The following is a 25,943-nucleotide window of genomic DNA, read 5'->3' as shown; positions in this document are numbered from 1 at the left end:
TTTTGTTTTGTACACAATACGCTGCTTGTTTTCCAAATATTGCATTGTACTCTTTTGTCCCATCATCTGCTTCCTCTTTGTCTTTAGTCAAGTGTAGTATCCTAGGTATTTCGTGTCTCATCATGCAACGGATTTGTTTTTCATTTGTGTGGATACTTTCTTTTCTCCCCCAGATCTAGTGCAGATGTGTTAGTTTCGGTTTGTCTTCTTTTGGGATATAATTTAGTTAATGAACGTGCTATTGTGCAGTTGGGTCCGTCTTGCATTGTGCTCACGCTTGTCTCTTCTTGAAACTTTAATATAAATAATGATTCAATTAAAGGTATTTTAAAGTGCACGGTCATGTTGGTTGTAGTATTTGATCCTATCTCTTCCCCAACCCCCTCATCCCCCCCCCCCCCCCCCCCCCCCACATACACATACATGGTCACAAGGCGGCTGTAACGATGGTCAGATATGGACAAAGAAGTTGTCGTCACAAGGTGTCCTTTGTCAACAATCCCTCCTTGTTCTGTTCTGTTCTAAAATCTCAGGGAATTAATCTTATGTTCATAGTAATAACGCACGAAACTGCGACCTCGCTCTAGATTGTACTTAACGTGGAGGTGCGCTGTCAGATCGAATGGTCGGTCGGCTTTGCATTGGCAAGGATTGATTAACAGTAAACAACATATAATTGAAAGCTACGTTTGGAATGATGATGTGTGCGGGGAAAAAAGGTGCATTTTGTGTTAATGCAAGCAGGTTGTAGATTACTTGGAGAGGAGGGAGAGAAATGCATTGGCCTTACCGGGAAAGTGAAATCAACTTTCTGAAAGTGGATTTTGCAGCATCGCGAATCTTGGAAACGTAGTTTTGTGGTTTCATTAAAACAACCCCAAAACGGTTGTTGTCGGTGCTGCCCGTCTTTATTTGCGCACTGCTATCTTTACTTTGAGCTTGGTGGAGATCTGACTCTGTTCTCCCGTGACTCTGGCCTTTTTAGAATTTGCCTTTAATTGTTTACAGACAATTCAAAGTCGCTGGCATCCCCGCGTGTCTTGTACATTGTTCCCGAAATTGATGTTTACCCAGCCAGCTGCTGGATGCCTGAAACACAGGCGCAGCAACGGAAGGATCGCCTTGCTAATGTTTTCCTGAAGGTTCACCCTCCCCCCCCTTCAAACGCCAGACCCCGGCTGAAAGTGAACTGGTAAGCACTTCAAGGCAGATTGTTTTCTTTCAAAAAGGCGAAGTTTCAGGATAGTGAGGGGTGTTGAATGGTGTTGGCAGTGATCAGACAGTGCGCATGGGCACCGGCAGACAGGTGTGCTGTGTCTAGGGCAGGTGCAGCGTCTTATAAGGGCTCAGCCGCGTCTCGCCTTATGAAGAGAGCCTGCCATCAGATCCCAATGAAAATCACGATATATCAAATTGAACGCTCTCCAGAGACTAAACAGTTTATTCTCTCCAAACAAAAGGTATTGTCCATTGCTGGTACGTGTATTTTTTTTGTTTACAAAATTATAATATGAAGTATTATAGAATGTGCAAAAGTTTGTTTTCTGATCACGATAAAGGCTCCGTTTAAAAGGAATGAATTAATCTGGGAATCGTGCTGTCCACAGCAATCCGGTCTAACCGCAGCGCGGCCAGGATCACACTTCACTTAAAATCCCCATTAAAACTTTAGAAAGATTGATGCTTGGAAGTCGGCTGAAGTATCAATTTGTATCTGTAGAAATAATTCAGATTAATAACTGAGCTGCAACGGCGTTTTCCTCGATAACATCTTTCCAGTCCCTTAGTGTCCATAAAGTTTAATTTCCCGAAGTACTTCCCCTGTACCAATTATTGGTAAATAAAGTTTATTACAAATATCCATAATATACTAACCCTGCATATATAGGAAAACACAAAACTGAATATACCTAATATACCTAGGAAACCTACATATAGTGAGGTTATAAAGTCAGTCATCTGTGATTATTCAAGGTATATTTTCCTTTCCAGCAGATTATTCAAGTTGTTTTTGCTCTAGCCCATATACTTGATTAGATACCTTGTGGCAATGCAGGTGTGCAGACTGTTATGTACTGGATTCAGCTTTCTAGAAGAAAACTAGGCAGATAACTCTCCTTGAAAGATTCGGCTTCGCTATGTTTTAATTAACGTTACATGAGAGTGACAGAAATTGCTTGAGAATTGTTGGATGGATTAAAGATAGTTATTAATTGTGCATTTCATTCTGGTATAGAATGGGAACCTTTTAACAATTAGGTGTGCTTCAATATTTTTATGCATGGCTGTATTGTGAGAAATTAAAAAGGAGTTATCTTAGAATTATAAAATTGTTCTTTAAAGAGTGCTGTCTATCCATGCATAGTCCTGTTAATCAACTCTGAGGCATCAACATCCACTTAAACCAATTTCTCCGTTTTCCCTTTTTCCATTCTTTCCACACCCCCGACAGCTAAACAGCAACTGTTGTCTTGATTGTAAATGCAGCTTAATAAACAGTTGCATTAACGCAGACATTTCCTGAAACCGCAGGTGAATTAGCATGTAGAGGAAGATGGCTCTTGCTTCGGGTAACCAGTCGCCTAACTCCCAAAGAAAATAACTCTTGAGAATGTGTTCATCCAATTGATTATGAGCTGAACATCTATTTTTGTTTACCTAAGAGAATAATTTATGTTTAAATGCATCTCATACAGTCAGTTGTTTCCCTCTTCACAATATTCCACATATGCAACACCGACACTTAAAAAATAATAATATATTGATGACATCTGTTAACTCTCTTAATTTATGAACCATATTTATTGGTGAGATTTAAAATTACCTTTAACTAGTAAAGACATGGATGGAATTTAAAAATACTTTGGCTTTTTACTGTTGAGGTCTTTAAAGATAAATATAGAAATTTGCTCTTGGAAGAGTAAGAAATGAACACATTTGATTTTGCAAGTTTGAATGCCTGCCTAGCTGCCCTAAATGTTTAAACTTATCGCAGGCAACAGCTTGATTAACCAGGAGGACTAAATTCTCACAACTGTGTTACCTTAAGTATTACATTTTGCTCCGGTCTCATATTAATTATGAATTATGATGAACACATTGCAAGCCTAAATATCAAATCTTTCTGGAGGGAAGCAGGCTGTTTTTATTTAAAATCGTGACAATCCATTTCCAAATATCTGCAGGTTGAAAGTTGCTTAGTCGAAGCTTGTTTCTGTAGAAATAATCACTCACTGGTGCTGTGGAATATGTGGATGTTTTTACAGGTGAGTTGAAAGGGACGGAGCAAATCCAAAATGTCTGCATGCTGCCTTTGGCAAGCAGCCGTGCTATTGTGGAGATGAGTGCTGTTGAGCTGATGCAAAAGTTTCACATAGAGTAAATCTAGCATGAAAAATATTTTGTGATTTTCTGTTTATGTAGGTTAAAAACTTAAACCCTTGTTTCAGCACATGTAACATCCATGGGATTACATCTATGTGAGTTAACCAGGCATGGAGCACTTCTAAGTTCATTAGTGTATTTTTGATCTTGGGAAATTGGGAGTTCTGACATAAAAGAAAATACATTCCCTTTCTTTCCCACGCTTGTGCTTCATGTTTTCTTGCTTTGTCTAATTAATTTCTAATGTGATTTTTGAGGCTATAAAGGAATTCTCACATACATTGCAGCTGAACCTCTCGGTACATATTATATAACAACATTTCCTTTGATTAGTACGCTCATTGTTGTATACAAAGTTTTTAACTGATGACCTTTGATTAGTTAAATATTACCAAAACATTTGAAAAGTGATGTAAATATTTAGTAATGTCATTGTCAATGGTGTTTTTTTTAATGTACAGCATGAATCTGGAAGCAATTTCTTATCACTATAGCATTCGAAAACCTCTTGCCAACAATTAACTATATATAGGTTTAAAAAGAAAAACCTTTTGCCAACAATTAACTATATATAGGTTTAAAAAGAATAAGTGGACGGCGTAAATCTATATTTAGGTTTACTCTGCTGTCTTTCATTTTGTGCAGACGGGAATGTCATATCTCGTGGCATTCTTTGAATGAAGTGCAGAAGAAATGAATACAATTTAGAAAGTCCATGTGCATAGAACTAAATTAACAAAGCTAAATCTGAACAGATTACACAAATTGGTCGGCATGGCTTGTTCAGTAAATGACTTTTGCATCAAACTATAATGGTGCAAAATAGAAATGCATAAAACACGAGTGTTTTATAACTATATTGATTTGTTCTTGAATTATTTTCAGATTTATGTATGACTTAATCAAAATATTTGTCTGCATCTTTTTTCTTTTTTACACTTTTCCCCTTAAGGTAAATGATAACATTTAACATCTTTGTACATTAGTTATATTATTGATGCTCAAGGAGCTTTGCTTTGTAAAAAAAAAAATGCTTAATCTATCCCAAACCATGTGAAAAGGAATATTTGTAAAAATCATTTTGCATCAAATGCATAATGAACTGTGATAAATTTAATGTCCCATAACCCCCTTTACCAGCACTTGCCTATTTTATGCAGATTTGAGGTCAGGAAATTTAGAGAAAATTAAAGAAAATGATTCATCGGTCCTTTTGTTCTATTGGCTAGGGTCCCGGGATTCTCGAGCAGTGCCCAGCTGACAAGCCTTTGAAGATGGCACAATAACAAACCAGTGATGCCTGACCATGACAGCATAGCCCTCCTAACCAGACATACTAAGAGACGAAGAGTCGACATTGGAGTGAAGAGAACTGTAGGGACAACTACGGTATTAACTAAAGCAAAAGGGAAGCTATATAGTGTCATGAATTCCCAAAGTTCAGATCAGGACATTGAGTGCTCAGTGGTTCAGCATACAGATGTGGACAAATCAAACGTGCTCCGCAAGCTGCTGAAGAGGGCAAACTCTTATGAAGATGCCATGATGCCTTTTCCTGGAGCTACCATAATTTCCCAGCTACTGAAAAACAATGCAACTAAGAACGGAAGCACAGAGCTCAATTTGCAAACCAGTGGTCTCTCCAGCACGGGGTCAGAGGCAAATCAGGAGGATGCTTGCAGCAACTCTTCAAGGGAAAGTGGCCAGGAATGCCTGTCACCATTTAGCAGGCCTAACATGAGTCAGTTCGACGTGGATCGGCTTTGTGATGAACATTTGCGGGCCAAACGTGCACGAGTTGAAAACATAATTCGAGGCATGAGCCATTCGCCGAACGTGGCACTGCGGGGTGGAGAGAACGATCGAGATGGGGTACAGCAGCCTGTGAGTCCCCGAGAAAGTTACAGGGAAAACAAACGCAAGCAGAAGCTCCCCCAGCAGCAGCAACAGAGTTTTCAGCAACTGGTTACAGCACGGAAAGAGCAAAAGCGAGAAGAACGGCGGCAATTGAAGCAACAACTGGAAGACATGCAGAAGCAACTGCGCCAGCTCCAGGAAAAGTTCTACCAAATATATGACAGTACGGACTCTGAGAACGATGAGGATGGCAATCTTTCTGAAGATAGCTTGCAGTCTGAAACCACTGATACCAGAGCACGAGCCCGTTCCGACCATGAGGTATCAGAGTTGGATCCAGGACACTTCCTTGATCGTGCTCGAGCTCTTATTAGGGAGCAGGAAATGGCGGCAGAAAATGAGAAACTGAAGAGAGATGGCCGCTCCAGGAAAAGCCAAGGCCTAACCACCTTGCATGCTGAAGGAAAACAGCTAGCTGAGACGCTCAAACAGGAACTCAATTCCACCATGTCACAAGTAGTGGACTCTGTCGTCAAAATGTTCTCTAAATCCTCCCACCAGCTTCCTCAGGTCTTCCCCCCTATCCAGATTCCACAGGCGAGATTTGCCATGAATGGAGAAAACCACAACTTCCACACAACAAATCAACGACTTCAATGCTTTGGCGACGTTATCATTTCGAACCCGTTGAATACTTTTGCCAACATGCACGTGTCTAATTCCTCGGACCAGACGGAAGCACTGCCTCTCGTAGTACGCAAAAACTCCTCCGAGCCATCTGCGTCCACCCCGTCCATGGGAGGCCACCACGTTTCTCATCATCAGTCCCCGCTCTCAGCCGCAGCAGGGTTTTCATCCCCTGCCTTTCGCCATCCGCTGCCTCTTCCTCTCATGGCCTATTCCTTTCAGAGTTCGATAGGCAACGCCTCCAGTGCAGTATCTGGGAAAGACAGGTCATCTCCCGAGTCCTTGGACCTGACCAGGGAAACTGCCTGTCTGCGGACCAAAGTATCATCACACCACATGAACCATCGTCCCTGCTCACCAATCCATCCATCCAGCACAGCGGAAGGTCTCTCGTTATCTCTCATTAAATCTGAGTGTAGTGACTTGCAAGACATGGCGGACATTTCACCATACTCTGGAAATACAATATCCTTTACTGATTATTCTTTTGTGTCTTAAATAGGTATATGCAACTAAAAAGTGTTCCAAGTTTTCACCCATATTGTCCCCATGGCATCTCATTAGAATGCAGTTGAACTTTAAGCAAGGAGTCCAGTCATTGATTTTTTTTTTTACCGTTATTACCTGTTTTTGGATAACCCAGACACTGAAGATGCAACAAGTGCATCACCCCCACCCTTTACTGTTCTGCAAGTTCAGTGCAGCTGCCTGCTATGCATGATTAACCTCTGTTCAGCTGTACACAGAAATCTTTTGTCCTTGTATATACAAAGCAAATGATTTTAAAAGCTTGTGAGCACAATCAGAGTGGGCTCAGCTAAACTGAACTTCTTTCACAAGGTTTACTGTACTTTTTTTCCCTTTTTCAAGCGGATAACTCTCAAAAATATTTCATGCAGTATCAAAATGGTGCATCAACAGCAATTTTTCCTATTTCAGTGCCAGTTCGCAAAACAGCTTTTCCTTTTGTTTTATCCTATCACTTTGTTGAAGTAATAGAGCTTCTATTTTTACTATAAAGATTTGTTGACAGGAGTCAGTAACATACGGCACCATTTATTGTTGCTTAGCAGCAGGCTGCGGTGTTTCGTGAATTAAATGGCCAGTTACATATTTCATAGGTGACGAAAATGCACTTTTTAAATTGCAACTATGAATTTATTACCTTACCTTGAAAGTTGCGTTAAGATACATATTGCTTGCCCTTTAATTTGGCCTACTCTATGCACAAATTTTGGACTGGAGTATGTTGTAGGAATTTTCAGGGATTTGGCTAAACTAATAGAGGATGCTCAGCCATTTCACTCCCATAGTAACAATTTATTGTCCTCAAAAAAAGAAATGACTTTTACTGTGTACTATTTTGTACTTATTGAACTAGAAAGATTATGATTGTATTAAAACCCATTACGTCCAGCTGCACACAGTTGCATCTCAGTTACTTTAACTTAATGGCGAAATATTCTGCAAGCTCGTGAATAGAACGATAGTAATTGGACCGGGGTTCTTTACTGCAACCCCTCCCCTAATTATCCCACCACCATCCCAACCCCTAATGTTAAAGGAAACAGTTGAATGGCTATCTCAACATTTCAGCCTTGATCCTCCATGACACAGCCCTCCTTTTGCATCTCAAGAAAATAACCTTGTAGAATACACAGCACATTGGAGCTGAGTTACTGCTTGGGGCAAGGCTAATGGATGAGTACATTCAATCTCCATGGAGCTAACAAAAAAATAAGATGACACCTGGAGTTATAAACTAAAATATAATAAATAGGAACCAGGTGGAGTGAAACTACAATCAAGTTCTAATGCTTTCAAACATTGGTCCCGTGCCAAAATATTTAATTGCGAGTAATCTGGTAACTAAGATTACGTTACATATGATATGGAATAATGCAGAAGATGATAACTTGAACAAGATGGAATTTAGAAATTGTACTTAAAATTCTGCAATTATCTACTCGATCACAAATTTTGTAATAATTATTTTCTGGCAGCAATAGGCATACAGTGATACATAAAGCAAATGCTGCTTTGATTATTTATTTTTAAACAAAACTTTATTGTCCATGTCAAGGATGGATTTAAAAAGTCTCGGGCTGAATTGGAAAAATGGCAATGTTCCAGTTACACTGCTGCTGCCTTTAATCCAATTGTACAATTTTACATTGTCCTGCACTGACATAACTCATCTGCCTCTCAGGTAATTCTACATATTTGCCTTGTAAAAACTCTGTATGCAGCCTACACACAAACTCGTGTGGTGTTTGAATACTGCTTTAGGTTCAGCTGCAGTGCAGTATTTCTCTGATCTTTTATTTTCCTGAGCAGATGTCTTTCATTAATTTATGGATTTATCATCTTTTCTTTTTTTTACACCTGGCAGCTGGCTCAAGTTTCAGCAGTTATTGTCTATTTTGCATGACATGTAGAATTGAATGTCATCTGTCTTAACAAAGCTGAAGCTAAAAGAATGAGGTGAGCCACATGAGCTGCTGGGACAGAGCTGTACGTTTTCTTACCTCCTTAATATTTATTTGTGCTCATTTCTTCTGGCCTTGAATGGGCTGTGCTAACATTCTGTGCAGCTGTATGTTTACAAAATCTATTCCAACATGAGTCATTGTGTGCGTGTGTAAGTATCCTAGAAACAGCCAGAGCTTTCTTGAGAGAACAGTTGCTTTTAGCGTAAGCACTTAAAAGGGAAAATGGTCAGTTCTGCTTTACATTATTGTGAGAAGCAGTGACATCAATTTTGGTGTAGCATGATTTTAAGCTGCTTTTTGTAGTTCATATTAGAAGCAAGTTAGGCAAAGTAGCAGTTACCCAACATTGTTAAAAAAAAAATGAAGTATTTCATTTATACGATGTATTTATTAATTATTAAGGTTGTTTTAAAAACTCTCAAAAATGCCGTGATTTAATTTTCTTTTCCGTTTGCATTTAATATGATTTGATAATCATATGTCCTAGCATTTAAAGAACGAACATATAAATTTGCAATTTTGTCAAATGTAATTTTTACAAATGTACTACGCTGATTCCAAATCCTATAAAATGACTGAGGAAATCAAAATGAAATAACATATCACCAGCTGTTCATATCCTCAATCTTTACGTTGGTTTGTGTTGTTTACCATTTTTTTCCCTTTCTCTGTCATCTCTAAAAATAATTATTCATCTTGAGGTATAGTACCAAGGACAATAATGGTGCTATGGAAACTAACCATTCTTCTTGAACCAGCTTGAGTAATATGTGCAGGCATGTTATTTCATGATCATTGCAGAACCCTATGCCGTCTTCATTTAACAATCATGCATATTTTTTTTGCTGCAGGCGGCAAATTTGCTTGATTTGTTTTCTCCCTTGGCTTGGAGCACTGAGACCAATGGTGGTATTTCAACTGCCAACATAACTCTAACCAGATAATTTCAAGAGGGACCTGGGATTAAATTTGGAGTCCAGCTGGGATGACTCAATAACAATGGTGTACATTTGGTAGCTCAAGCATTGGGCGCTCCCTCTTTGACATTTCTTTTCCACAAAGTGAGATTGGGCAGGTGATTCACTTTAAAAATAACACACATGCGGTCCTAAATGTTCGTTCATGTTTAATTAATAAAATTAATGTTTAATGTAGCTCTTTAATGTCAGAGTTGATGTTCTGTATTGTGCTGCAGTCATGTCAGTTATTGCTGTGATATTTTGCAGAATAGAAAATATAATACAGTTTATTCTAACTTTCTTTTAAGATAAGAGGAAAGTATGTCTAGAATGAAATAAGATAGAAATAAACAATTTATTTCTACACCAGATATAATTAGAATATATATATATTTTAAACAATTGTGCAAGGATATTAAACTATGGAATGTTAATCTTATTAAAGGGTGATTATAATTAGTTATGTGAATTATTAGTGCAAGGTTGAACAAATATTCTTTTTACCACCTCTGTCCACAAATTGGAAATAAATGTTAAGTATAAAGTTTTAAGTAATTGCAAACGCTCTGTGTACTACATGGTGATTGGGCACATCCACCATGGATCAGCACTACCAAGAACTGCAGATATTAAATTGAGCTGTCCTGGCTCTTTAAATGCCTTTTCAGCAAGCACAGCTCCCCACATAGAATGATCTCTGAAATGCTGGTTAGACACAAATAATGAAAGCACAGCACTTGATACCATTTACTTTCAAACGATGCTCCTCATCTGTTTTTGTTGTCTTTTAAACAAGGGGGTCCAATGATAATATTAAAAGATTAGAATTTAAGCAGTGAATGCATTGTAGCAGGAGGATGTTGACAGGCTGCAAAGATGCATCCCCTTGCTGAACAGCTTTGAAATAAGTCGTAGGCAGTCTGTGTAGAAATAGTAAAGTGGGTGCACTTCTTTTTGAAATTCCTGAGAAGACAGATTAACATTTTCCTTATCCATTGCAGGCAATATAAAAACATATGTTCCTGTTGACACAATGACGTAAATATATAGAGAATAACTTTTGTTACTGTAAAAATTTACATCATGGTCCATTTGTTTGAAGTGGATAAGAAGGATAAAACGCACAGGATCAAATTAAGTTTGAATGTTTTATATTTTAAATGTAGACAAAAGGGGCTATAGATAATGAAATCTGGAAAACACAAATTAAATAAATGTACTATAATGGATAATATTTGAATAAACATTTAACTTCGTGTCAATGTTTTATTTTAAATCATTCCTTGAATGAATAACAGAGCAGATATATTTCTGCTATAGAATTCTTGGAAGAACACAGTAAACATATCAGCTGATCTAACAAATAACACATGACAAATTAAAGTGAGTCATTTTTCTCCATTAGCTTTAAATTTTCTTATAAATTCACAAAACATTAAACAGATTAACGGAGTTCATATAATCCAATAAATCTTTAAAGTTCATTTAGTTATTTTGATTAAATGCTAATAAATTAATAATTCTTCAGGTAGTGAAATTCTTCTTCTGAAGGTGTGCACTGTTAATTGTCATAAACCAACCCCATCCCACCCACTGAACCCTAAAGAAGAAGGGATCCACAATAAACAATATTTTCTGTTGTTGGTCAGACTGATTTTCAATCATTTTTAATACATCCAGGAATTGAAGATGCAGAAACACATTATTTGTGTGCTCCCTTGTTTCATTCCTTCTGAAAATGAAAGTGTTCTTAGCCCAAGAACACAATTCATATCCTTGTTCAGGTATTTGGCATAGAGATATAATGAATTACATTCTTGTGAGGTTTTATATTGATGTATAAACCTGGGGGGGTGGTTTTCACAGGAATCTGAGATGTATGACATTAGAACCAGTAAGTGGGAGCAAAAATGACATTGAAAGTTGATAAATATGGGAATGATCTCTACCATATCAGGGCTGGAGGCCAAATATTCCTCGTGAAGTTTGCGAGAAAACATTTTCTCCACCTTTCCCAGAGGATTCCACAGTAGTGACTTTTTCTACACTTATTTTGGTCTCTAGTGGCAAGTCCACGACCCCACCTATTGTTCTGTTGTCAAGGTTAACTGTGCGGGGTCATTAATAGAAATATGGCTGCCACGCTAGAGGCATGCTGCCTGAATGAAGGTAAATAAAGATAATGTGGTGGGGGAGGGGTTAGAGAGGCATGCTACCCTTCCTCGTGCATCCTATTAATAGCCAAAGGTGAGTGGAGGCCAGGGATAACCTGCATCATTGTTTCCCATCTAACTGAGAATGTAAACAGTTAATGCAAAACATTCTCAAAAAGTATCTGGAGCAAATTCATCTGCCTTACACATTGCTCTTGTGGCTACCTGAACAGTGCTTGTTAGGTGATGAAAAGATTGGAGGCAGTTGATTTCTTCACCTGCGGTTGCTCTCAACAGATGTGGTCATTTAACAAATTGAAATAGGCTAAGTGTTTTTGTAATAAACTTTTCTAAAATTGGATCTTGAACCACTCGCTAGTTGTAGGTTTGCACAATATATCCGTGTAAAATTGAGTTAATGCCACTTTCAACTCCATGGCGAGCAGTTTTACTTGGCTTTGCTACAGCATGAGGCCTCAAATTACATCTGCCCTTCCTTGAAACACCCACAGAGCAAGTTGCTGACATGGAATCTGCCCACCAAGTTAGTTAATACATATCCCTTCAAAACTTTTAATTTTGATATTAACTTTAGTAATTTAGTCAATAACAGATTTGTGACTAAATGAAGTTTAGCTTGCATGAAGTTGCTATTTATAAAAGAACATTTCCTCATCTCGATATTTAATAAGGGTTAAATCTGAATAAAGCATGCTTTCTGAGCAATTAAGGATGAACAATAAATATCACATCACTGCATCCCAAGAACAAATTTGAGTAAAATTGTGGACAAATATAGTAATAATCCAAGGTTTTTTGGAAAATAAAAGCAAGATCAAGTCTGCAAACACACTACTTTCTTAACAGCCATATTTTAATGTAGGCTGCTGTAATTTTCATGATCATAACGAATGTAGGAAAAACTGTTGTACTGAAGTACCTGAAGCAGTCGTAGAGCCAATGAGCTTAGAAGCAGGCCCTCAGCTCACCATGTCCATGTGACCATCAAGTGCCTACAGTTTGTATCTATACTAATCTCATTTACCAACACTTAGCTTGTAGCCTTCCATGCCTTGGTGATTCAGGTGCTTGGCCAGATACTTCATAAATGTTGCACAAATCTCCACCCCTTCAGGCAGTGGGTTCCAGCTTCCAACCTCCCTTTAGTAGGTTGCTCAGTAAACTTCTTATACCCTGCCTTGAAACTTGTCCCTGATGTTATCCACCTCCATTTTCTTTTTATTTGATAGTCATTTTATTAATTAGCTGGCCATCACATTTTATAAATTTCAATGGTAGATCAATTAAACCACATCATTTAGATGCAACGAGATAAAATTTATATTAATTTTATCTTCCAGGAGATTTTAGCCTGGTAAATGCAATGTAATCTTCTGTTTGCCAAAGTGCCACTGGCGTAACAGATGTAACCCTGTAAAATTGCTTTGTGCAATTCATGATCTTGTGGGATTTTAGCCTTGTGGCAAATCTGTAATAATAATTTAGGCATTAATGATCATTGTTATTTTCCACCAGAAAATTTTGTTTTAGATGGGGGTTTTTTTTTTTTCTTCTGATGCATCATGAATGATTTAAAAATAATGTAGTAAGGAACGCTGGATAACAAAGTTTACCAGTTTTTAAAGTAGTTGAAAGAGAAGGCCCATGCCCGCAACATAGAGAGCTGGTTGGGAATATAATTGAGAGGTTGAGATGCCATGATTAGAATGGTCTTGTATTTCCAAACCAGAGAGAGGGAGAGAGTGACAAATTATAGTTTAGTTAATTGTATGTTTTAACTAAGTGGATTCAACATAAACCATTATTACTTTATCAATTTAACTCTGTGCTAAATATACATTAGAGGGCATATTGTGAACTGTTCTTGATCTTAATTTTTTTTTTAATGTAAAATTTAAACATTGATTCATGTTGGCGTGGACCTGCATATTCCATTTATAATGAACAGGAAGATGCTATATATATATATATCAACTGTTTAGTGTTCCTGTATTAATATTCTAATATTGTCAATTCATTCAACCCTAATCTCTCTTTCCCAGTAGTCTTCCTTCAGTAATCTGGATTGGGTACGTCAGAATTCACCAGTTGGTTTTTAAATGTTTGTATTTGAACTGAAACTGATAAATGGATTCTAAAGGAGTGCATTCCTGAATAGGAATTTAAATTGGGATATAGTTCAAAAGATGATATCCTTGCAAGTCAGCAGTTTTCCATATGATAATGTCTACCTTGCAATATTTTGTTTGCATCTTTAAAGCATTTTGAAGATTCTGTCTGTTTCTCCTCCTTCCATTATTTCCTTCAGCGCAGGCAGGCATTGATTCTTTTAGTTCTCGGCACTTCATGTGCCGCTGCAGAACAGCTTGCTATACTTCCTTTCATTTGCCATCGTCATTTCACTTATGCATTATGACAGATGGCAGTGGAGAGTGTAATGCTCTTTTAGTCTTCCCTATCAGTCTAATGGAGGTCACAGAAGGTTTTTCAACTCTTCCCTCTTGGTACAAGAAGCATGTCAATCATGAGTTATCATCTTAGCCATCATTAAGCTTTCGAAATACAAAGCATCAGCTTGATCGAGTTGCTTAAGAGTTTGTTCATTTAGATAGGATCTCCATTTACAATGATTTCACCTCAAATAAATTAGTAGATCTTTTCAAAATGACTTGTGTAGCCATGGAAGTTAACAGCATTTTTGCTCTTAAATGTAATCTTCAATATAATACCCTTTGGAATAACTTCTGGAAAGCACCCCTTAATTGACCTTCCGGGGCCCACATTGATTTTCTCCACATGCATCTTCATTTCTGATAAATTATAAAGCCATTAATTTGTGGAGGAAATGGTGGGCGAACTGCAGCGCAGATGTGCCAAACCCCTACTAATGCACAAAGCACAAAAGAGTGCCAAGAAAGCTATTTGAAAAACAGAATTGCTAGATTGTTACGGTTAGCCTCGCATTAAACTTTCTCCTGGGAACTATTTTAGGAAGCTTCTGTCTACAGACCTGAAGGGTAGTAATATTTGCAGATAAATAGGGTTCTTTATCAATGTAAGAAAAAAAATATTGATCAGCTGGCCCTTGGGGGCTCTTTGTCTGTCAGAAAACTAACCTTTCATACATCTTGGTTCAGTACCCTTGCGTAGGTCAGATATCTCTAGATCTATTCGCTAACCTCTCTGTGCAAGGTTTCCAGGCATACTGTGTTCTCTGCTATGAGCAAAGATGTTTAATTTTTAACTTTATAATAATGCCCTTATTTGTTTTGTGAGTTTCTTTTGCATCTCCAGCTAACTTGTTAAATTGTAATGTCAGTTGTGACTTATTCTGACACAATATAATAGCCTTTTTCATTTCTTCTCGAATACTGCAGCTTTTATCAGTGAAGTAACAACACTGTAAGACTTGTGATGATTGTAAGTGTTGTATCCATTATTATTAATCTATAGACAGTGCAATATTTCTGTTCTCTCCTGATTAATGTCTGGGGTAATAGTAGTGCAAATCGAAATAATTAAAATTTTGTGTACCTTCTTTTTTACTTTGAACGTGGGAATATTGGTTAGCTTTTTAAATTTATTTAGTCTTTTCAGAGGGTCACCAAGACATTGCTCAGCAGAAGTGTTCTCTTCAAACAGTGTTGTTTCCCATAAATGCTCCGTAGATTTTCCTTGACGCTCAGCATCATACATACAGGAGGGACTGTCACCCAACCACCTCAAAAAGGCGAAGCTGATGTTCTTCTACACGCGGTACCCCAGTTCAAACATGCTGAAGATGTTCTTCTCTGACGTGAAGGTAAGTCTGAGGAGATTATTGCATTTTCTGTGGTCACGGCCTATTGCAACAAGAAAAATCAAAACAATGATGGTTCTTGTCTTCTATGTACTTTTTAAATAGTTCTTGATGTAGTTATAGATTGAGCACAGGGATGGTGAGTAAACTGACAGATTCAGGCCGCATTATTCAAATGAGAATATGAAGGCTGTCCACCAGCAGCACCACCCTCCCTCTGCTCCGCGTATATTTACCCCTAATCTCCAGTTTTGTTTTTCTGATTTGAACTAGTTGTTCTTCGACCAACTCCCAGTGTCACCTGCAAAATGGCTATTGCATTTGTCATAAACGCTTGGAATATTAAGTTTTAGTTTGTTCTAAATTATCTTAATAAAAACAGTCTGAGACCATTGTGGAATTACAACCAGATCATTTTTCATCAAACTTGGAATGTTGGTTAGTTTTTTTCATTTAGTCATTTCGGAGAATCAGTAAAACATTACTCAGCAGAAATGTCTTCTTCACACAGCGTCTGAGTGGATAGATCCTCATTTCCCTCCCTCGGGTTGGAAATAATTTTCACTACTTGTTAATGATTGTTACACATTCAACGAGACACACATTCCTGCAGAGTATCCTTTCATCAAAAGAATGAACAAAATTACAGTTGTGATAAACTGTAGTTTGGATATCGGTCAATATAAAGTAAAATTCCACGTTTTATAATTTTAAGAATATTATGCAGAAACTAGGCAAACTTTAAAGAATTATTGCATACATTTATATTTTCCTATTGGGCTTTTAAGCCTTTTGCAGCAGACATTTTCCCATGGTTTGCTGTAAGTGGCATATTAATAACCATGTTCAGTATCATTGATGTAGTTTATTTTAATGTTAAAAAAAATCGAATCGTGAGAGTGGTTTCCATTTTTACTGATGTTCCAATTTATTAGAAGTGCATGTTGAATAAGCGATTTCGGTATTCTGAAAAACGCAAGGAATCATGGGATTTGTCAAAGGTCACTCGCTATAAAGAAAAAGCGAACAAAGCGCTGCCTATATAAACTGTGTATAAATTCTTATCTTTATTCATGATTTATGTGTAAAAATACATTTAATCTTAGGAACAGGTGTGCCAGGTAGTGGGAGAGTGGGTTGTAACAGCGAGAGAGAGAGGGGGCAGATGCGATTGGGAGACGGGGAGAGACTGGACCGGCGGAGAGACATTCTCGGCAGTTGCGAGCACACAGATCCGCACCTCATCTGCAGCCATTGAACCCAGGTCCCCGTCACCGCAAAAGTTGCTTACCGCCACTGAACCATTCCCATCCCCCCCAGAGCAAAGCCGAGCCGGAGCCGGAGCCATTGCTCCCGCGATGGCTGCAAGTCCAGGGCCACCACCGCTCCGGGCTGGCCCCGGACTGCTGGCCAACCCAGTGGGACAGTCCAGGGCTGCCTGCCACCCCGGCGGGAGAGGCAGAGCCGAGCTGGAGACAGCCCCCCCCCGTGCCGGCTGCAAGTCCGGGGCCGCCAGGGCCACCCCTGGACAGGGACTGGACACCCGGGAGGGGATGGGGACGGTCCAGTAGCAACTCAACAGTGCCCACAGCACCAGAGACCCAACCCCGACCACGGACGAAACGCAAGCCTGCACACAACGCAGCACCACAGTTGCCGAGAATGTTTATAGCGAGTGACTTGTGACCTGGGCATGCTCAGTCGGAATACCGAACTCGTCTATTATGTACAGATTTTGGACTGTACACAACTAAGTTACTATAACCAATCTGAAAACTACAAAAGCAGTCCTTCATCAAGATACAAAGTGTGAAGATTATTAATGCTTAGTTAAGAATAATCACAATTTGTGGATCATTCATTGTATCCCCTTACCTTAATTATGAGAAGTCTCATTTAGGGTTGCAAATTGCAACTGTTTTTGTATGCGATCCAAATTTTAGAAGCCAACAACATGATATCAAATAAGTGATGTTTTATTTAAATCAAAGGTTAAACTTCCAGGTTATTATTCGCCATGAAGAATAATGTGGTTGAGGTTTTTGACAGGGCAGTTAATGGGCATTCATAATATCATGTACCTTTTTTTTTTATCAATCTTTCTCCAAAACAAAATATATGTTAAGACCAATTTCATGTTTAAGCATTGTATATTTCTAAATATGTCTTCAGAATATTTCTACTTAGCCCATTTATACTTTGAGAGGTGTTAGGGCTAAATCCTGTCCCATTGTAGATAACTACCGCAAATGCACCCAGGAAGCCAGATTATCGACAGACACCTGGAATAAAGAGAGAATTTACAATTATGGAGTGAAATAATGAAATGACAAACAATTGACAAGTGCCTTTCACATCCTCTGAATATCCCTTTTTTTTTTAGTCAATCAGATAATTGCACCAGTGACAACTGTAACAGCATTATTACTTACTGAACAAGTATCAGCCAAGAATGTGTGTGTAAATTCTGGAAAAAGGGCTTGAATCCACAACTGTCTAAAGTAACAGTGCTATTTATGTTTCAATTTAACATTATATCCACATTCAATTTTTCCTACAGTCTTTCTCGGTTATGGCTGTTTTTTCCCCTTGTTCACCCACACCCCTCCAAGAAAGTAGCATGTTCCATTAACATTTCCACAGACTAACAGGTTATAAATGTTTATACTGCTAATAGTTATCATCAGTTGTAGATATTTTCCTAAATTTTTTCATGCAGATGGCTGGATTATAAGCCTATTTGAAGACAATTAGTAATTAAGGTGATAGAGTAACTGTTCTGAATTTATTTTGGGGAATGAATAATTTTTTGCTTTCTTACGTTGAGTATTAGAATAGTGGACCTGACAAGGAAAGTCCGTGTATGGTCCTTCCTCAACTGCGAGCTTTGCCTTTCATCTTTCTAATGGCGGGGTATCAACAATAAGACCAGGTGTTCATATGTAAATGTGAAAACTTTGCATATTTGAAATTACCATCACTGGAAGTGATAAACAGCATTGTTGGCCCAGTAGACCTTTTATTCAAAGAGTGAAAATCACAAGATACCAGTGGATGTGGTTCTGTGCTAGTAACAGTATTTATCAACTGAAAGGCCAGAGTAGGGGTTCCCAACCTTTCTCGTCCTGTTTACCCCTGGCAAGTTTAATAGAACATAACAATGTTATTTCATTAGTTGATTTGACAGTGAGAGCAAACAGTTAACATTAACAATGAGAATTAATATGTACAAATCCAGAACCCCCCCCCCCCCCCCCCCCCCCCCCCCCCCCCCCCCCGTAGGTGAGATTTACCCCCTGGGGGTAAATTTACCCCAGGTTGGGAACACTTTGGCTAGGGGTAGTTCAGAAGAGGACTGCTCTGGTGAACACCAGTCAATTCCAAACATTGCCCTCCCAATTTTGCTGCACATGTCTTGCTTCTTCTCCCTCTTAGAGGGCAAAAGGAACATCTGTTTGTTTTCTATCCTTCCGACAGCTACACTTGAGACGTATGGAAGTGTGACATTCAAAGTTCATTTATATTCTGATGCACCATCAGTGTTGACAGGCACACAGGACGACCCGCAATGGCAGATTGTTAATATAAAACTACCTTGTGATTGCATGGTTTAAGATCCATTAAATGTGCCTGGGGTCATTTTTTAAAAACTGAAAACCAGTTTGTAGATTGAAGTATACGAGGAAGATCTATTTATGGAAGCTTTTAATGGTATTTTTTTCCTTCAAAAATTGAAGGAACGTGTGCCCTAAGATTCAAAGGAATACTTACAGTTTTTATCATTTTAATATGCCTCGATCACTAAAGATTAGCTAATTGTAAAAGTAAACTTTTGACACAATAATTAAAAAGGGTGGACAAAGAGATTTCATAAAGGGAAATAGCTCAGGAATTTTTTTTTTCAGAAGCTTGTGGAAAAATATATATTTTATTTGATTTAAATTTTCCTGTTAAATGTAACCTCTGAACCTCTTTCCACAAGAGGGACATACACTGTCTAAAGTTTCACCAATGGATTTAACTTTGCTCAGCTGTTTCTACGCATTAATTGGACAGTTTACGATTTTGATAGAAGACAAAATCCTACCTTTGGATTGATGTCATTGTAAGCTTCCATGTAGTTGAATGATGGCCAGCCATATATTTGGAGGTCCTCACAAAATGAAGTGTGTGAATCTTAACAATGAACTCTAAGTCATAACTCTAAGAGTTATGGGTGGCTATCAGACTTGCTGCTACTTAGCAATTTCCAATATGCATTTGAGTTATTTCTAGTCCAATTATGTACCACTCTTAGCTCCCCCAGAATTAAAATGATTTTATTTTTGCTGGTAATACCATGCATTGTAATGCAGAAGTGGGGTGAGGTGATGTGAATTTCCAACCACGGCCAATACTATTTATTATTCTCCAGTGACTGTACTTGATACAATCACTATTATTGCACAAAAATGAATTAAGTGGAATTTTTTTTAATAATTAGAAAACATAATACCCAATAGTTTTTTTCATTTTGGTGTACTTTTTCCTTAATGACATATTTTTATTACATAAATATTGATATAATGCCAGGCTTCCCTAGGATAGTGTAATGGAAAGTTTGCTTCTGGAGTAATTAATTTGTTGAATTCCTAGAAACCTATTACTGGCAGCACCGAATATTACTTGGTCTGGTTTTATCACCAATTTTAAAAAAGAATCCTGAGCTTCAAATGGTCTCTCATGTTAATGCCTAGAAACGTTTCACAGGTTTGAATGGAAAGTTGAGGTTGGGACAGTGAATTTTCCCAGTTTATGAAATTAAATCCCTTGGATTCTGAACAATTTCTAGCCAATACAGCCATTTATCTAAAAAGATATTATTAGCAGGAGCATGTCAAAACTGCTGGAAGAGCTCAGCGTGTCACGCAGCATCAGAGGAGGCATGGGCTAGGTAAATGTTGTGGGCTGAGACCATGGTGGGTGGATGGGTCCAGGTGAAAGAGTTTCAATCCACAACATTGATCAACCTTTTGCCTTCACAGGTGCCGCCTGATCCACTGAGTTTTCCCAGTGGTTATTGTTTTGCTCCAGATTACAGCACCTGCAGTCTCTTGTGTTTCTATGTAATAGTAGCAAGATTGGGCTCACAACCCTTTGAACCGAGTTTATGGTTCAATACTCCAATCCCTGATTCTGTGCATCATTCACTATCCCCACCTGAGCTCCCTGTCCCTCTGTTCCTTTAGTGTAGTCGATTGAGTATATTCAGTCTTGAATACACTTGATGTTTAAGTATCCACAATATTGGAAATTCCAACCATTTTCAGCCCTCGGTTTAAAAAATAAATAAATAAATCTTCAGTATTAAACAGTCAATCACTTATTCTGAGATTACACTTCCTGGTGTTGGATTCTCTTCTTTAAGGACTGACTTCTTTGTAACTAGCCTGTCCTTTTTTACATTTTTATATAATTTTGCAGAAATACCTAATTTTAATTGATTGAAAGATGCAGCATGGAAACACCATACTTCAGCCCACAGAGTCCACGCTGAACATCGATCATTCGTTCATACTGATTCTATATATTTTTTAAACTCCAGTTATGCACATTTCTCTCAGTCAACATGGGACAATGTTCCCATTCCATATCAGTTTTTCGCAAGCAGAAATGGCAACTGGAATGACTAATGCTGCACCTAGTTGCTATATATTTTGGATGTTTTGCAAAACTGCTGTTAAATTTTAATTGCTCAGGTGAAGTTATTTGCAAGGGAACCAGCACAGCATTTAAGATTAAGACAATTAAATAAAGAGCCATTTTTGTATTAATAAGGTAATGTGATTAATATTATTGCTTAAAATAACCGAAATACTCATGATCACTGAGAGCAGAGTTCATCAATATATTAAAAATCTAATTTTCTCTTCTGCCCTCTTTCTGTCTGACAACCCTAACCCCACCAACCCCCAAACATTCACTAGTCGATCACTGCCTAACTAGATTAAGGTGTCAAATTGATTTGTTTTATGGGTCTTTTGACTGTGCTCATTGAATATTTAGGAAGTTTCTTCAGCAAACACTGGGATTGGACATGTCCCACGGGAAGCATTAATCCGTCTCGGGAACAACTAGCTTGCAAAAAGAAGAGGCCTTCTCTTGTTCCTGTCACTTGTTTGTGATGCACCACTGAAAACCTTAAAGATCAAGATTACTATGTTTGTTTAAAAAAAACTAATTCGGGAACTGTTAATGTTTGATAAGCAAAAAGTGACACAAGTCTTAAATGCTGAGCCCTCATGTTTGAGTGGCTCTGTTGTTTTGGCCAGTGCATCTCTGGTATTTCAAATCTGTAACAATAGGTTTTAAATCTCCCTTTATACCCTTCTACCAAACACTGTCATGTGGACTTTTTTTTTTGTGTAGCCCCATTAGGTCATCTACAGGCCATTCTAGAAAAAATACCCTTTCTTTTTTCTCTATTCTTGCATGTAGGAGACAATGTCTTGTGACAATACTGAAGCTTAATCTCCATGTCAAAGCAATTTTCATTCCCGGGTGCGCAGGCTGCTATCGTTTTGTTATGTTTTGTTTCTTATACTAAAAGAATTAAAAAGGAACAGTAGTCGTCATGAGGCCTGCAGTTCTTATCTCAGTGTCTGGAAATTTGGACAGTGTATTTTGCTGCAGAGATAACATGGAAAGAACTCAGAGTTCAGCAAATAGTAATGGGTTTAAGTTCTATTGAAATCAACAGCAAATCAGATAATGGGGTCCTTCAGTTGTTTTTTTAATCAGGTCCCCGCAAGGCTGAATGGAGACAGAACAGACACACAGAGTGAAAATATAATTCTTGGATAGGTTAAGTACATGTTTGAACTCTTGCAGTCAGAGTGATTTGATGATGACTTAATCATTTTCTGGTCAATTATCTGTGAGGACCCTTGCAACTGGAAGGCAATTATGATGCAAGCTGGCCTTTAGGAGCTGCACCAGCTTCCACTTCTGTTTCCATGTTACTTAGCCTTCACTGCCATGAATTTTCATTCACTTCATTATCTTAAATTCACTGGAATAGAAACAACTTTCTGCTTTGTAATTACACACCCATTAACTGTCAGCTTGATAGAAGCAGGCAGCCCTCTTCGTGGCCAGAGCAACTGCTTGATAAGTGCTCACTGTGATTTTTGATTAATGCACACTTTGTGCCGTAAATGGGAAGAAAAATGATAGATGCCTATATTGAGAAAAGCCTGTCTGATGTACAGGCAGTATAAATTTACTGGTTTTAACTTGACTAATAGAGATTTAGCTGACCTTGAACATACATGAAATCCTATTGGAGAGGAGGCCAACATTTGTTACAGACCAGTGGGCCCCCATAAATGATCAGGGTCATCAAGCAACTAGGTCTGAAGTCAGCTACCATGAGCAATCCAACTTCCAAATAGTTTGACAATAGCTATGTCTGGAAGATTGTCCATGACCTTGACACTTTTATGGAGCGAGAGTGGTTTGAATAACTACTTTGAAAACCATCCACTTTGGTCACATCAGTTGCCAGCTGTGGCTAATATACAAGGTAGCTCTAAAGCCTTGACCTTTAACATTTTTTAATAGTTCTTGAAATAGAAATGGTGATGTTATTGAGGGACCGAGAAGAGGCAGAGTTTCTTAGTCAGTTTACATACAATAACTATTTGACTAAACATTAATTTTCAGTTCAAAATTAATGGCTTGGATATAAGTTTTCTTCATGAAATGGGTAAACTGGAAACAGTGCAACCCTTGCTATATGATTGTGTTCTTCAAAGTTGGTACAGCCAGAATATTTGCAATAGCGAAATTGGAGCCTTCTCCTCAGCGGGTGCCTTTTGGTTGTTTGTCAGGAGTTTTTGGGAGGCAGGAGTACTTTTAGACACTTTTTATGTCCCCTTGCCTTCCCTTTTGAAATTTGTCTGGTGCTGACCAGGCTCCTTTTGCATCCTAAAGGGCCTGTCCCACTTACGCGACCATTACAGGCGACTGCCGGCACTCTTGATAGGTTGCCAAAATTTTCAACATGTTGAAAATTCAGCGGCGACCAGAAAGACGTACGACTCTTTGGAGTCCTCTCACGACCATAGGAGACCTCCCACGACCATACAGGCGACCCCTGGCAACATGTCACGGGTGACCTCTCACGTCCATAGGGGAACTCTCACGACCATACAGCCTGTATTGTCGTGAGAGGTCTCATATGGTTAAGAGAGGTCTCCAAAGAGTCGTAGCATCTTTCTGGTCACCGCTGAATTTTCAACATGTTGAAAATTTCGACAACCTATCACGGGTGCCAGCAGTCGCCTGTAAAGGTCGCGTAAGTGGGACAGGCCCTTAATTCTCCTGGGAGCCAACCTAATACACTCCATGTCATTGAGGTTGAAGTAGAGACCTCAGCATTTGAAATCATTGGTCCCTATGGGACAGAGGACCCAACAATTTGCTCTAAACGTCTTTTCCACACAAGCTGAGCTCAGAATGCGAATGAAAATTTGGAGCTCAGAAGGGAGAAATTTGTCCTCTCACAAGCACTAAGTATCTATATTTTTAGCAGCTGTATACTGTTTGTAACCAAAAGTGGAATGTAGCATGCACCAATTACTTTAATGCACATTTGGTGCTGCAGACTCTGATATTTGTTTTGTTTTACCAGACTTCGTGCCTGACCTAGTTCAGTTCAACAGAAAGAATCCCTCAAAGTACATACATCTTCATTGTATTATTTTTCACTACAATACCTCTAAACTAGAGCATTAGTTACTGGGAACATTAAGTCTGATGGCTGTATTAAAATGGGTTAATTTACCCAATAACATTTCATCACTTTGAAACGTGATTGCCCGGATGATTTTATTTGTATGGAATTATTACACGATTGTGATTGTTGATAGTAAGCCACAATATCTATGTATGCATTTTCCACTTCTTTTTTTGGTGTCATCCTTTGTTGAAACAAAGAACCAAATGTTGAAAAGGCTGTGGTCCTTCTAGACCTTTTCTTATTTAAGTCTGACAGAGAAGTATCTTGGGTCCTATATATATTTCCATTAGGAAAGGACGTTTGTTTCTCCGCACTTTTTTGTGGTGCTCTACTTATCCACAAACGGATGTTTAGGTAAAATAAAAGAAAGGGAAATTAATATACAAAAGTGTAATTTTATAGTCCCATCTAAACTATTTCATCACGGAAATGAAAAAGAAGCCAAGATGTTAAACGTTAATTCCAACCTATCCAATGCTGAAAATTTACCATATCCATTTGAAGTCCATCATTTAAGATTTAGTTCTCGTGCAGGTTTTGTGTTGTTGCAATTGGGTGGAATAATGGTTGCATCTTATACATGCTAATATAGAAGGAAAAAAAAGTGTTTAAATAACTTTTCCCAAGATGTATTGAGTTTATGGAAAAAATGTGATTCAGCTGAACTGGAGGAATATATTAACTGAAGAGATTGTGCAAAGTATTTTTTAAATGTTCTTTGCACAATATGTTTCTATTGCACAATACATCTGTGGTGGATGTAGTATATACGTATGATCACATAAAATAGTTTTGGATTTATTATGGAACATAATATTTTATTTTAAATGTTATTAACTTAAAGCATAGTGGCTGATTGAAACTGAATCTGCTCATCCTGTTGTATTTTTTCGATTGGCAGTTTAATAGGTGCATCACCTCACAGCTTATCAAGTGGTTCAGCAATTTCCGAGAATTTTACTACATCCAGATGGAGAAGTTTGCTCGTCAGTCTATTAACGATGGGACAACAAGCACGGAGGAGCTGACTGTCTCCCGTGACTCTGAACTCTTCAGAGCCTTAAACATGCACTACAACAAAGCAAATGATTTTGAGGTACGGGCTTGTTTGTTTTTATGTGAGCATTCAACAATAAGTGTGAGGACTGATGTTAACACTGTTTGGGCAGCAACCCTAGTTTATCATATTTCATACAGAAATGTATATATTTAAAACTTTGAAAACAATGGAATCTTTGGCCGGCTGTCTGTTTTATTGCTCCCACATTGTGAGCTACTGAAAGTACAAGCTGATGAAAGATTAGTTACAATAATACTGTTGAAAATGATACTGGAAACCTAAGCAACACATCCTAACAATTTGTGCCTGCTAAAATTATGTTGCGATCCCAAGCAAATGAAATTAAATTCATAGCTCGAGGTCCTAGTGTTGAAAGTTTATGGATCGCTCTTTGTTGTCTGCTAATTTTGTGCTTTGACCTTGGGTGTTCTCAGCAGTTCGTCTTTGATGTCAGTGAAATTTAAATTCCACTGTGTCACCAAACTCTTAGTATGACGCAATCTTCTTTTTAGAGGTCACCCAAACTAAAATATTTAAACGTGTGGTGACCATGCCTACAATGTGGAAGGAAGTAAAACTAATTTTTAAATATACACCACATGGACCAATATTTTATAACTGATTATACTTTATTGTTTATAGCATGTTTACTAAATTATTCAGCAGATTTGTAAAAATTCAGGTACAGATAGGTAATGAAACAGGAATATGGTTGTATTAGTTTCATATCTAATTTTCCAAAGAAAATG

The 25,943-nt window shown here is 38.1% G+C and overlaps 1 protein-coding gene across 1 annotated transcript in view; it reads left to right on the top strand.

Moving 5' to 3' along the window:
• The window catches only part of prox1a (prospero homeobox 1a), a 98,803-nt gene that overhangs the window by 397 nt on the left and 72,463 nt on the right, over positions 1-25,943 (top strand). Inside the window, exons 2-4 of the mRNA XM_055639754.1 lie at positions 4,614-6,385; positions 15,234-15,355; positions 25,036-25,230. Of these exons, the coding sequence (XP_055495729.1) occupies positions 4,681-6,385; positions 15,234-15,355; positions 25,036-25,230 (2,022 nt within the window). The 5' untranslated portion in view covers positions 4,614-4,680. The remainder of the gene's footprint in view (positions 1-4,613; positions 6,386-15,233; positions 15,356-25,035; positions 25,231-25,943) is intronic.

This window comes from Leucoraja erinacea, chromosome 8 (assembly GCF_028641065.1).
Source record: "Leucoraja erinacea ecotype New England chromosome 8, Leri_hhj_1, whole genome shotgun sequence".
Taxonomy (NCBI): Eukaryota; Metazoa; Chordata; class Chondrichthyes; order Rajiformes; family Rajidae; genus Leucoraja; species Leucoraja erinaceus.
This window is presented reverse-complemented; position numbering and strand designations above follow the sequence as displayed.